This window comes from Ptiloglossa arizonensis, chromosome 5 (assembly GCF_051014685.1).
Source record: "Ptiloglossa arizonensis isolate GNS036 chromosome 5, iyPtiAriz1_principal, whole genome shotgun sequence".
NCBI lineage: Eukaryota > Metazoa > Arthropoda > Insecta > Hymenoptera > Colletidae > Ptiloglossa > Ptiloglossa arizonensis.
In genome coordinates, this window is record NC_135052.1 from 24,417,652 (window position 1) to 24,431,061 (window position 13,410).

Below are 13,410 nucleotides of genomic sequence, written 5' to 3' on the forward strand. Positions count from 1 at the left end.
CATTTCTATGTCATTTCTCACTTAACACTTTCTGTGTAAAACTAAAGCAATGTTTAGTTGTACTAGTTGACCTGATTATAACTGTATACATATATCTATATATTTATATGTGTAATTGTATGTATTAACAACTATATTTGCTGTATTCCTTACTTCTTCAGAACAGGAATATATTAAGTAACATATACTATGTTACAAAAAGCAGACAAACTTTCCTACATATACATAAAGCAGCAAATAATGTTTCGCTAAAGCCTAAGACAGATAATACTGAATTTATATAACTATACAAACAATTTGGCTATAAAAAAAATGGGTTTATATTTAGCGACGTTATACGTAACCTGTCCTTAATTGTTAGATGTTAGATCGTTGCTGTACCAAAAACATAGCCTATTTAATGTATGAAAAATATCAATGAAAGCTATTATGAAGAATGTTACAGTATAAAAAAAAAAAAAAAAGAAACATTAAGTGAGTGTATAATGTGCAACTGTTATACATAAGGTTTGAAAGTAAATCATTATCAATATTTAAATGAATGTTTTTAATTGTAACATAGCATTGATTTAAAATATTATTTGTTCCATATGATATACAATATGACTAAATGCATTTTCCTGCAATATAGTTTTTACAGATCTTTCAATAAAAATATTATCATAGTTAGAAAGGAATTCAGTTTTCAACTTTTCTAATAATTATATTTCAGTTTTATTCCAATTATGTGATACAATTTAGTACTTTTTGAATGATATTAAAACTACTTCTTGTTGTGTCTCTTTATCGTCGCATTTACATTCCGATAAATGTGTTGTTTATCAGTATTTTCATAACAATCTCTATGTGTTATAAACAGCGTATTCATTTATGAATGTTGTATCCTATTCTTAAGTCCATAGATAAGTATAGCTAATGAATGTCATCGTCCATTTCATTTTTAAAAGCTATTAGTGATCGTGCATTGCAATAGGCACATAAATGTCTTATGTTCCAATATAATTCTTGGTTGAGCATTAACAAATACTATATACTACATGCAAAACAAATGTGAATGCAATATCCAAATGCTCTTCCATAAACTTTTTTATACACGACTTTTATATTGTGAAAGAGAAGAAGAACTTTTACCAAGTTTGTGCTCTTACATCTGTGTACTTGTATCCTGTATAAGTAGTGTTGTACGTGATATATTACGATAATACGTACATAAAACGTATTGTCCATGACCAAGAAAGAAACTTCTGGTATTATATAATTCGTTGAGTTCAAATATGTTATTGACAATGTAGACTCTATTCTGAATTTTATGTACAACAAACTATAATCTAATCTCTAAGAACATCGAGATTCCTCGATACTCTATTTTGAATCCTAAATGAAATTCGTAAATATTAAACTAAGATTAGAACAAAAATAATAACCGTGAAATACTGATGTCTAATTTTAAATGTTGTCTTTTATTTTACTATAAAGAATCGTGTTTAAATAAAAGTTATATACCTTATTACTATGAATATCGAGGAATTGTCAATGAAATACTACAAACGTGTTGAAAAAGGAACTGCCATGAAACTTTTACTAATGTACAACTTTTACAAGAAATAAACAACCAATTTCATGTATTCTGTCGTTCTTTTCTTCCTTTACTTGCACAAGGAATGGTATATCAGGACACATTACACTACAAAATTAAATACGTTGCTTCATAAATATATTTTTGCATATCTTTTCTGAATAAACTAATGTCAAATTATTATGTATATAAAAAGCACATATTTATATTATATAATACATTTGAGTTTTCCTTAAAACTATCTTACATGTGATGTACCTTATATATGTGATACAATAGTTGCAACTGTACTTGTGTGAGTGTGTGTGTATGTGTATGTGTATCTAGTAAAATGTCATCTATTTGAAAATAATACATGTGTTTTACTAATATATAGTTTCTGGAATCTGTATGCTTTTCTTAAACGATGTACCACTTAATGATCATAAAATTAGGAACACGTGTTATATCATTGAAAGAAATATTTATAAGTTTCATACTTGCAGCTGCTTTATACAAATTTATTTGATCCACTGCATAGTAAAACGAGATCAAATATAACCTTTTTAAACTCTTTTTTACCAAATATGGCTAACTAAAGATTTATTTTGCACATTTATATCAACGTGTAAACAATATGTGCATATAAATGTGTAAATAAATACACAAATCAATTATAGAGTTCTATAAAACACAACAAAAGATAAAATGTTGACAATATATTACAACATCAAAGTTTACATATGGCATACACTGGTATATGTTATTAGACTTAGCTACTGTTTCAATGATATGTTACCGTGAAATTATTCGTTCACTAACTTTAACATACAAAGTAATGCTAAAACTATAAACTAAAAAAATATACTCATACCGATTACCAAATATTAAAAATAAAAAAAGATTCTTTGGTTTCAATTTGTTTGCTAGTAAGAAGAAACATGACTTTCATTACCGTTACTGTGAAAAAATTCAGTATTAAACTCTCATTAATTTTGATCACAGTAAAAATCGTTCTCTTCAGTTCTATAAACTTGTTTTTTAATTTATGAGATTACTTTTTAAATAGTATAAATAAAACTTCTAGTATCGCAAATTTATTAATTTTTGGAAAACGTGCAATATCCGAAAATGTACTTCAAAGTAACTAAGTACATAACATGTTTCAGTCCTTATTATATCAGGCAGCATTGCATTTACACCTGTGCTGTACTTTCTGTGTGTATATATACATATATATTCTTTCAAATTTTATAGAGGGATAATATTTTACGTTTTCAAAATAAAATAATTAAAAACCCAAACCCTGAGAATTCAGCTCCGAAATACTGATACTTTAAATTATTATAGCTACATTATTGCATCATAACAATTTCCTACTAACGAGCACTCAGGGAATGTAAAAGGAATGTTCTTTGGAAAATAATATTGTAAATCAATAAAAAGTAGTACATTATCATAACGCTAACATAAGGTTAAAATATACTGTTTCTTATTTACGTGTTTGCAATATTTGGTACCTTGTGTACTTTGCTCTCTAGTAGTATCTACCTAGATGTTCATTTATCTGAGAAAGTTGATTCGCTTCGCAATCAAAATGCGTCTTTTATATTTTGAAATTGTCTTACAGCCAGGTCAACTGGTAAATCAAATTTGTAGCTGGTAAGACGATCGAGAGTATGAAACGCATCTTGGAAACCTATTTGTAACAATAACAAGAATTGTAAGCCTTATCTATATAATAAATAACTAATTGTTTGCATATAAATATTTTAACATACCCGTTTTTACAACATAACTCCATGATGTATAATGGTTTTCGAGAAGATACTGACATTGTAAGATAAGTTTGAACCAAGCAACAAGCTTGTTTGCACTAAAATAAAATAGCAATGAGTTTTAAACTCTTGTGATTATGAGAAGAGCTAATAATATGCTGACTTACTTCAAAGATGCACATATAAATGCTTTAAAATGGGAATCATAACTTCTTTTATATGGACTATGCAAGGCAATAATATTCCCAATAGTCGTTAATAAGCTCTGAAAATTTGAATAATTTGTTATGACATGTATGTTATGAAAGAAAATTTATTAAGTTATATTATCTATCAATAAAATATATTATGAATACCTGTTTGGAAGATACAACTCTTCCACTTGCAAGATCTAGATTAAAACTTTGAGATAATTTTTGTGCTGGACTAGAATTGTAACGATGGCCATTTTTAATTTCATAATACTTTAAGATTAGTTCCCATGCATGCATTAAATTAGTAGTAGAAGAGTTCCTTTGGGGAAAACATCCCACAAACGGCACTACACTATTAGAACGCACATCAGATGTTAAACCATGTTGCATTAAATCACGTATGGAAGTTGCTAGGTGCTTCCTTACAGCAAACGTTACTCGGGCATTACAATGAGATGTGGAATCTGAATCCGAAGCATAATCATTTTCGTTAATATCATCATCATCCGGATGAGGTTCATTGTCTACAACGGTCTCTATAACATGCTCAACTGCAATATCTAATCTTGTTCTTAAATCGCGCCAATTGTGTAGAGAATTTTTCTTAAAATTCCTTCGCACTCGTTCACTACCGCATCCTAATTGAGACACTAGGAACATATGCAGAAGAGCCACGACCTTCTTAACAGTATTGAGAGTTCTAGTTGTATTTTCCTCTTCCACTGGTTTTCTATTAAATGCTCTCTTAGAGTATGAAGTAGAAGAACTGGAACCACTAGTGTGTACTGGACAAGCACAAGTACATGCCAAAGTTTCTGAACCAACTTCTCCTTGGAGATAATTTATAAAGCGCTCTAAATCTGTAATTTGAGTTTTCAATTGAGACACTAGTAGTTCTTTCATTTTCAATGGACTAACAATCTGTAAATAAAACTTATTAATTCTTTTTAATTCATTCATAAAAGTTCACTTGTTAACATATCCTGTTAAATAAAATAATTTACCTGACTTATAGCATAATCTACTTGCCATCTTAAATCATCTACCGGTAATTTGCAGAGGTCATCAACATTAAAATTTAACTTTTCTTTTAAATGATCTAGAAAAAATAATAAAGTCACTGTAGGTACTACACAAGTAAGTATATATTTTAAAAAGACTTACTGATTATGATACTCTGACGTTCTAATACCATGCTTTGTGGTAAATCTGCATCACCAGTTTCATAGGCATATTTCTCTAGGTCTTCTAACTGAGATTTTAACTGACATATCAACTCTTTCTGTTTTGTTTTTTGTAATGCCATTTTAGACTCAACATCATCATCATTAATTACCCCAGATATCTGTTAAATTGTAGATGCTAAGCAGTTAACTATCTATTTTACTTAATTACTGTGTCATATATAAGTAAATGCTCAGGTATAAAATAAGAATTAAAAACCATGGCATAAGAATAATAAACATATATACTAAAAATAATGCATAAAAAGACTTTTATTTCCCAGTACAGTATAAATATTACTTTGACTACAAACTAGTGATTCAAATAAAGTCTATCAAAAATTAAAATGTATATCACAGATTTGTAAACATATCAATATTATACAAGCAAAGCAGATTGTATAAATATAAATCAAATATTATGGATAAAATGAAAATCAAAAAAAAAAGTAAAAAAGAACATAAACAAGTAATATAATGCTAAAGAATTAAAATACTAATACAACAAATTTTTATATAGCTTACGCTTTGCTTGCAGGACAATGGTGAAGTTGGAGTAATTGATCTACTATCAAGTGACAAGTCATTTGGAACATCGGGTATGCCTCTGAAAGCAAACTTTTCCAATTCTTTGAGCAACGTTTCTTTCTCATTGGTAGGTGCATCCACAATCTGTCGTAAGCGAAACTGAACCTACAATACAGTCTCTGTGCTAAAATTACATATTCTTAAAGACACAATATAAAACTTTAAGAAAAATTCAATACCTGGGCAAAGTGAGTGGTTAACGCTATAAGGGATGAATTAAGCATTTCTTGCTCCTCTTCAAGCATTTTTAGCCTCTCCATGTCGTGGGATAAACTAGTATAATATATGGATAGTAGTAAATAATACAGTAAAACTATTACAGTGTTATTAAAACTACATTTCTTATAATTCGTCTACTCACGTACTCAACTTTAACAGTAAGTAAACAATATCTTTACACTATTTGTTGATAAGCTACTCACCTCTCCATATTGTCAACATATTTATATTCGTCGGCAAAATCATTGTCACCGTCGTTTGCTCCGACTGGTGCCCATCGTTCCCCGGAAGGTCTGTCACTTTCATCCGAATTCTCAATATCTTCGTTTTCGCAACCCTTATGTTCTCCAGCACTCATTTTCTTGTCGTCTACCGTCTGGATTTTCTTCTAGAATCCAAACTCACATTTATCGATTTTTCTGTTCCGATTTCCGTTAGATGCAGTCAAACGCTGTTAAGCGTTTCAATTTCTTCATCTCTACACATCAAAAATTCGATTTCCGTGGCAGCACATCATAACGTTCGGTCTTCCACCTTTTCGTCACGTTTAATCCATTAATTAACTTCTGCGCACGTGTACGACTGGAAACGTCACTGGCCGATGTCGATTATGCGTCTCCTAAGGCGAGTTCTCACGTCGAAGGTGTTTGAGCATCGCAGATTTAGAATTGGCTCGTTTTTACGACGATAAAAATTCGACTGTGATCGATTCAGGTTGTTATAGAGAACTAAGAACACTCGGTAACGGTCCGTTACACTAAAACTTTCTACTTTTCAATCAATTTTAATAAAATTGGTTCGTTCTATTGTTCAACAACGTAAAATCTGTCAACTATTATCTAACCGTGAATACAATGAAAAATCATCGCTGGAATGTTATGAATGGACCATTATACTTCGTCGTAGGTTTTTCTTTCGATGAATAATAAACTCATAAGTTCGTTCGATTCTCGTAAATGCGCCGGATTATTGTACCGTCAGGAGATCTTTTGTCGCTCGATGGATTGCGATCTGTCGTCGCTGCATTGACTCCGCGAAAAATTACAATCGACGAGTGAACAGTGAGATATGTTCATGAAAGAAACCCTTGAAGAAATTTATCGAATAACCTGCATCTCTTGACATCTACTCGGTGTCGATCCGGTCCATCGTTACGGTCTGTGCGATTGTTCTCGTACTATCTGAGAAAGAAACACCGACATTCGTCGCGTATCGTGGTGTTCGCGATGATGCGACAGGAAATAACCCTGGCGAAGCCGGCACGAAAGAAACGGAACGTCGATGCAACTATTGACGAATGATTTTCAAGAATTCCATGGAACAATAGTCTTTAGCGAGTTTTGTACTGTCCACGGATTTGTCTGCTTGCCATAGATATATCGATGATCTTGGAGAATCATTCTTGAAGTATTATAGGTAATAATTACGATTTTTCTGTTCTCCTTTTTATTATTTTGTTAATTTTGTCGTATTACGTATTTTAAACAAATATTAAGGAAAGATTCATTTGTAGTTATACATGAAATGGGTAGTGCTTGGTGGCAGTGCGCTGCATGTTTGAGAGCACAGGAAGAAGATATTTGTGAGTTGCATTTAAGCCACTGTAATCTTTATGATGTACCACCCGATGTGTTCATTTATGAAAGGACATTGGAAAAGCTGTATCTGGATGCCAATAGAGTAAGTATAAGTATTACAAGTTATTTTACATATATACCATTTAATGATGTTATCAATATCCTTTATTACAGATAAAGGATCTTCCACGGCCACTGTTCCAGTGCCATGAATTGCGAGTTCTCTCCCTTAGCGATAATGAAGTCACCACGTTACCACCCGCCATAGCATCATTAATTAACCTGGAATATTTAGACCTCAGCAAAAATAGTATGTACATAACATTGTTTCTGATGAAATATTTTTATAATAAAGTCCTTTTTAATTCTTATCAACATTGTATTTATCTTTCTAGGTATTAAAGAATTACCAGACAGTATAAAAGAATGTAAAAACCTTCGTTCTATAGATATCAGTGTTAATCCTTTTGAACGTTTCCCAGATGCTATTACACATATTGTTGGGTTACGAGAATTATATATAAATGACGCATATATAGAATATCTGCCAGCAAATTTTGGAAGACTCTCTGCTCTACTGACGCTAGAACTTAGAGAAAATAATATGATGACATTGCCAAAGAGTATGAGCCGTTTAATAAATTTGCAGAGACTTGACATTGGTAATAATGATTTCACTGAATTGGTAAGTTCATGTTAATTACAATTAAATAATTCATTAAATCATGTTTTAATTAATTACATTCCTTTAGCCTGAAGTTGTTGGGGATCTTATCAACCTTACTGAATTGTGGATAGATGGCAACGACATTAGACGTATACCAGTTAATGTTAATCAACTTTATCGTTTAAATCATTTTGATTGCACGATGAATGCTATTCATAGTATTCCATCAGAAGTAGAAGGCTGGAGAGATATTTCGATTATGCATCTTTCTTCAAATGAAATTTATCAATTACCGGATTCCCTTTGCTACCTACGTACAATTGTGACCCTCAAAGTTGATGACAATCAATTGAATGCACTGCCAAATGACATTGGACAGATGTCAAGCTTAGAGGAGCTTATAGTTACTAAGAATTTCCTTGAATATTTACCATCGTCCATAGGACTTTTGCGAAAATTACACTGTTTGAATGCAGACAATAATTACTTGAGATCTCTTCCACCAGAAATTGGAAGCTGCACTGCATTATCACTGCTTTCATTGCGATCAAACAATCTAACGCGGGTTCCGCCCGAACTGGGTCATTTATCTTCGTTAAGGGTTCTTAATCTTGTGAATAATTGCATTAAATATTTGCCTGTTTCTATGTTGAATTTGAACAATTTAAAAGCGTTATGGCTGAGCGACAATCAAAGTCAACCATTGGTACCACTACAACAAGAATTCAATTGTGAAGAAGATATGATGGTATTAAGCTGTTTTATGCTACCACAAAAACCACGGCAGGAACTCGAACGTGAGTATTTTTATTTATCCATGTAATATATAGATATTCTGTGATAATATGTATTACTTTCAATTTTATAAATAACTACTTACTAAATATACATGTATGATATATTATCGCTGCTAGTGGATAATGAGGAGGAAGATGAGGAATGAAATGGTAAAGTATAAAAAAGAAAACAATACATATTTTCTAGTGTGTAATATTGTTCTATTTCCTAATATTTTATAATTTTAACTTAAACAAATCCACAATTATAATTTTATGTCTGTTATATACAGAGATACCACCGGCTGTAGGACTAATATCGAGTTCAATTGTTGGTACTGGAAAAAGGATATGTTTTGCTGCTGAAGTAGAATCTGAAATCCCTAGGCAACTTCATCGAGCACCAACTCCCTACCCTAAAGAGCTGCGCAACCTTGCTAGACATGCCCGCAATTTACAGCATCAATCAGCTCATGATCAAAGAGTAAATATTATTTAATATTCATGCATCTCTTACTTATCCTTTTGCATAACTTACAATATTTATTTATTAAATGATAAGATAAGATTGAACAAATTTTGAATGAAATGTAATGTTGAAAGACATTGGTACTTTTAAGCGTATAAATACTTTTTTTGTATTTATGCATGCACGCGCGCGTATATTTTGTATTATAATAAAAGTTAAGAATATATGAAGATTACCAATTAAAACTTACAGATGCATTTAGAACAGGAGACTATGATCAAAGAAGCTATTATTGCAAAAGCTACTACTACTCTGGACCTTGCTTCAAAAACTGGGACCTGTTTTTCACAAAGTTTATTTAATAAGGTATTAATCGGAGAAATAAAGGCAATTTACAAAATTTTAAACTAACTATTGATGACAATGCAACATTAAAAGTTAAAATATAGTGTAAAAAAAAGTTATATTGATTAACTATACTGGAAATATAAAAAAGCACTTATTAAATAAGGATGAAAACATGTTCAATGTGAAATTTAAGTATGAGACTAAAGAAAAGTCTATCCATAAAATGTACATATCGAATGATGTAAAATTTCTGTTCTTTTAGGGTTCACATTCTTCACTTTCACCTACTGAACGTCATACATCAAAAGGGTACAAGAACGGTAGTCCTACGGACGTTGGAACAGAGCAATCTGTATCAGAAGAATCTTCTGATGAAGCAAATAAGACAGTACTTGCGAAAGAAAAAAGTCCAGATATTCGTGAAGCAAAATATATTCGTAATCCCACATCTGAATATCTTTCCAAACCGCCGACAGTAGCAGATTATGTAAATTCTACTTGGAAACCAGATGAATACTCGAAGACGAATACAGCAAAAATTGTTGAATCAGAGAAGTTTGCTGTGGGTAGTAATAACACCGATCAAATTCACGTTCAAGCGCCAAAAATAAATGAAGTTCCACCCGTCCCGCCACCGTATCACATTGCTGCTGCATTTTCAAAGAAGGCAGCACTTTTTCAACAGTTAAACCAATGTACGTAACTTATCTTTCATATCTACTTTCAAAAGTTATGTACACATTTAAAGAAATATATTTCATGTACATATTTCATTGCCACTATTCTAGCAGGTCAATCAGATACATCAACTATCGTTTCTCCACAAACCGATATCGACATATCAAATTCAAAGACATCTCAGGAAACTCAAATACAAAATTACGATGGAAATGGAGAATCGTTTAAAGCGGAAGAATACGTGCGTTTATGCAGTGAAACATTTTCATCGAGCAACATAGATGTAACAAATGTTTTGTTTAATAATGGAGAAACAAGTTCTTCGAATACTCCGGATCAAACCAATGCGTCAATAGAACTGGGCGATCCAGAACAATCTTTTGAAGGGGATCGGTCATTGAAGCCAAGTAGAATTCCGATTTTAAAAACGAAACATTTAGAAATTACGAATTCTATTTCTACTAACGATTTATCAAACAAATGCACAAACTCTTCCGTTGAAGATTACGAGACTTTAAAAGTATTAAACGCATCATGCATACCCACGTCTCCAGTAACTGGAAAAAAGTATCGAAGTCCGATTTCTATGCAACCGAAACTTTCAGATCGATCGAAGAAAATAGTAAACGGAACTATTTTGAACAACAATACTTCTTGTGACAATTTAGCATCATTAAACACTATGAATTTGAACCTAATTACAAATTTGAATACAGAAGGTCAAGATACAACTTCCAGAAGTATTTCTAATGAAATGATGAACATGAATAGCCCCGTGACCATAAAGGACGAAACAAACTCTGGTCGAAGCACACCAATTTCGGTTAATAATAAATCTCTGAACGATGTAAACAATTCTAACGTTAACAAGTACAAAGTTTCCGGGATGAATGAATCATTAAACTCGGAAAGGAAACCGAGGTTTAAGTGGATGTTTGGTCCGCACAAAAATGCTAACGTAGTATGATTATTTTTTCTTATGAGAATATATAGAATATTTTTAGATGTATCATACAGTTAACAAACATCAATTATTACATTACAGTTGCCTGTTCAAGTTAAAAAGAATCCCGGTCTTGGTTTTAGTATAGCCGGTGGAGTGGCAGGTGCAGAAACCGTAAGTTATCAAATTTCAGAAAGGGTAAATAAATGTTTATCTACTTATAAATAAGTATGCATTCTCACCTTAGGGAATCATTGTGACTAAAGTTAACCCAGATGGTCCAGCTCAAGGTACACTTCGACCAGGAGATAAGATTTTAGAAGTAGATGGTATAGACTTCACCAAATCCGATCACAACAATGCTGTAGCTGTTCTTCGAGCTACTGGTGCAGTGGTATCCATGATGATTAGTCGTCACCAATGACATCAAGTTAATGGATAAATTTTGTTCTTGTCACACCTGATCAGTTCATGTGATTCAGACTGATTACACGTTATGTAAGTCTTTTAGTGTATATATTTTTTATAATTGACATCGACAAATATTGATGAAAACTCACAAGGACATAGGAATTTCATTTTGTTTGCTTCGAACGCTTGTTTTCACGATAGTAGATCGTGCTCTTTTCGACATTATCGAGCGACTGATTCGGATGACTGAAACAGCGTTACCAAAGGTGAAAGTGGGAGCACTCATTCGAGGAAAACAAATAATTTCTAACTTCCAGTGATCACTGTATAAACACGATGTCTTCAAAAGGAAAAGAAACAATAACAAATTTCAAGGATAAAAATTTGATGGTTAGGTTATACTGTAGACTATGAACGCGTTCCCTTACACAATTGATGAAAAAGAAGTTTAAAATGTGATGTACAAGAGGTATTTTTAAGACGATATTTCTTCATGGGCAAATTCACAGCTCACTCGTATTATTTGCCCACAAGTAGTATAAGATAGTAAGCTATTTAGTAACCAGTTAGGGTGATAAGTTTTTGTTCCCCAAATTTCTAACTCCATAAACATATTTATGTTGTTTTATGGTGTTGATTGTATTCATGTCAACTCATTTGTTCTCTTTGCCGAGGGCTGATAATGTGCCAGAAACAAAATACTATTTATTAATTATATACATAAAAAATAACTATATAAAAATGAACATATATAAATATATATATTATGCATCTATATTATATACGAAAATTATCTCAGATAGTTGGACGGGATTCTTACAGACATTTTTTTTTATATTTTGCATATGTAGAAATGTCTTTTCTACAAGAACCTATTTTAACATACAGATTTTTAAAGCGCACAGAGTTCTAAGAATAATTTTTTTTATTTAGATTATTTATGATTCATATTTTATAAGTGGCACACTTTGGTTTTATTTAAAAATGTATCTGTGAGAATCTTGTTACAGTAGCAAGAGAAAAAAGATATTCTTCTATGTGCCGTAATTTTATTTATAACGTTTATAATCATCTTACTATTATTGATCCTGAAAAATATGGTTCATTGGAAATTTAAGATTTCTTAAATTTAGATGTGTTTTTTTGTTCAACAGTACTAGTAAGAATAATTTTCTTGTATTTAATGTCTCGTCTAGAGAAATTTTGAATATGTTTACTTGCCATTGATTCGTGATACATTTTACATTATTAAAGACTAAAATATATTTTAGTAATTCCTTTTTTTTTTTTTTTTATCATGAATTCAGATGTTAAGTGTTTGACAAAATGAAACTGTTATTGTTGTGGTTGTGAATTATTATATTTGATTCATTCTATACTAAAGGAACAAATGTATGTACCTTTTAGAAACTGTTTTTAACGACAGTTATTAATATGGCATAATGTTGCCAGACCGTAAGATAAAATACTACTTTTCTATGTTAGTGAAGCTGTACCGAAAAATGAAAGTTGTTCATGTAAATGGGGTAGAGCTGTGAGATAAATGTTTAGAAACGTTGTGTGATGATGTATAGCACAAGTGAACTGTTCATGTCGAGATATCAGTTGTAACCAGTACACTCTTTGTATCCCAGAACTTTCACAGCAAGATAACAATATTGCACTTCACTTTACCTCGCATACCGAACAATTACAATGCATATTCTCTTCATCTATGTATTTTTTTTTTTAGAAATTAACTTTGCTAACTATAAGAACTTTTACGTAATATGTTTCATGCATTTTGTAAAATGTATTTAAATCATATACGTATTGCTTGTTTTATATATTTCTTTTTTAATGTCTTTCAAAGTAGATTTGAAATCTTTTCTTTTTCATATTAATTTTAGCAGAGGTGTCTGTGGTAATTTCATTAATAATTTGGATGATGTAACATGTTATGATTACAGTTACAATGTGGTAGCTATCCAATGGAATTATATAT

The 13,410-nt window shown here is 31.3% G+C and overlaps 2 protein-coding genes across 7 annotated transcripts; one reads left to right on the forward strand and one right to left on the reverse strand.

Annotated features, from left to right (window-relative positions):
* Nucleotides 1-701: 701 nt before the first annotated feature.
* On the reverse strand, nucleotides 702-6,148 carry LOC143146849 (RUN domain-containing protein 1). Its single transcript, XM_076311544.1, has 9 exons — nucleotides 5,761-6,148; nucleotides 5,518-5,611; nucleotides 5,276-5,443; nucleotides 4,692-4,872; nucleotides 4,532-4,626; nucleotides 3,690-4,448; nucleotides 3,501-3,598; nucleotides 3,337-3,431; nucleotides 702-3,254 (listed from the first exon to the last, which is right to left on the reverse strand). The coding sequence occupies exons 1-9, from the start codon at nucleotides 5,913-5,915 to the stop codon at nucleotides 3,148-3,150; spliced, it is 1,752 nt and encodes a 583-aa protein (XP_076167659.1). The 5' UTR covers nucleotides 5,916-6,148; the 3' UTR covers nucleotides 702-3,147.
* Nucleotides 6,127-12,368, forward strand: Lap1 (leucine rich repeat containing protein 7 lap1). Of its 6 annotated transcripts, none has more exons than XR_012992096.1 (12): nucleotides 6,127-6,973; nucleotides 7,071-7,237; nucleotides 7,309-7,444; nucleotides 7,530-7,819; nucleotides 7,887-8,598; nucleotides 8,871-9,061; nucleotides 9,299-9,412; nucleotides 9,657-10,089; nucleotides 10,183-11,033; nucleotides 11,118-11,189; nucleotides 11,263-11,513; nucleotides 11,579-12,368. XR_012992096.1 is itself a non-coding variant. In XM_076311542.1 (11 exons), the coding sequence occupies exons 2-11, from the start codon at nucleotides 7,082-7,084 to the stop codon at nucleotides 11,437-11,439; spliced, it is 3,132 nt and encodes a 1,043-aa protein (XP_076167657.1). In that variant the 5' UTR covers nucleotides 6,128-6,973; nucleotides 7,071-7,081; the 3' UTR covers nucleotides 11,440-12,368. The 6 variants fall into 6 exon arrangements, 2 of the variants coding, with proteins under 2 accessions (XP_076167657.1, XP_076167658.1); XR_012992095.1 differs by having other exon boundaries at nucleotides 11,586-12,368; XR_012992097.1 differs by having other exon boundaries at nucleotides 11,628-12,368.
* The last annotated feature ends 1,042 nt before the right edge of the window (nucleotides 12,369-13,410 follow it).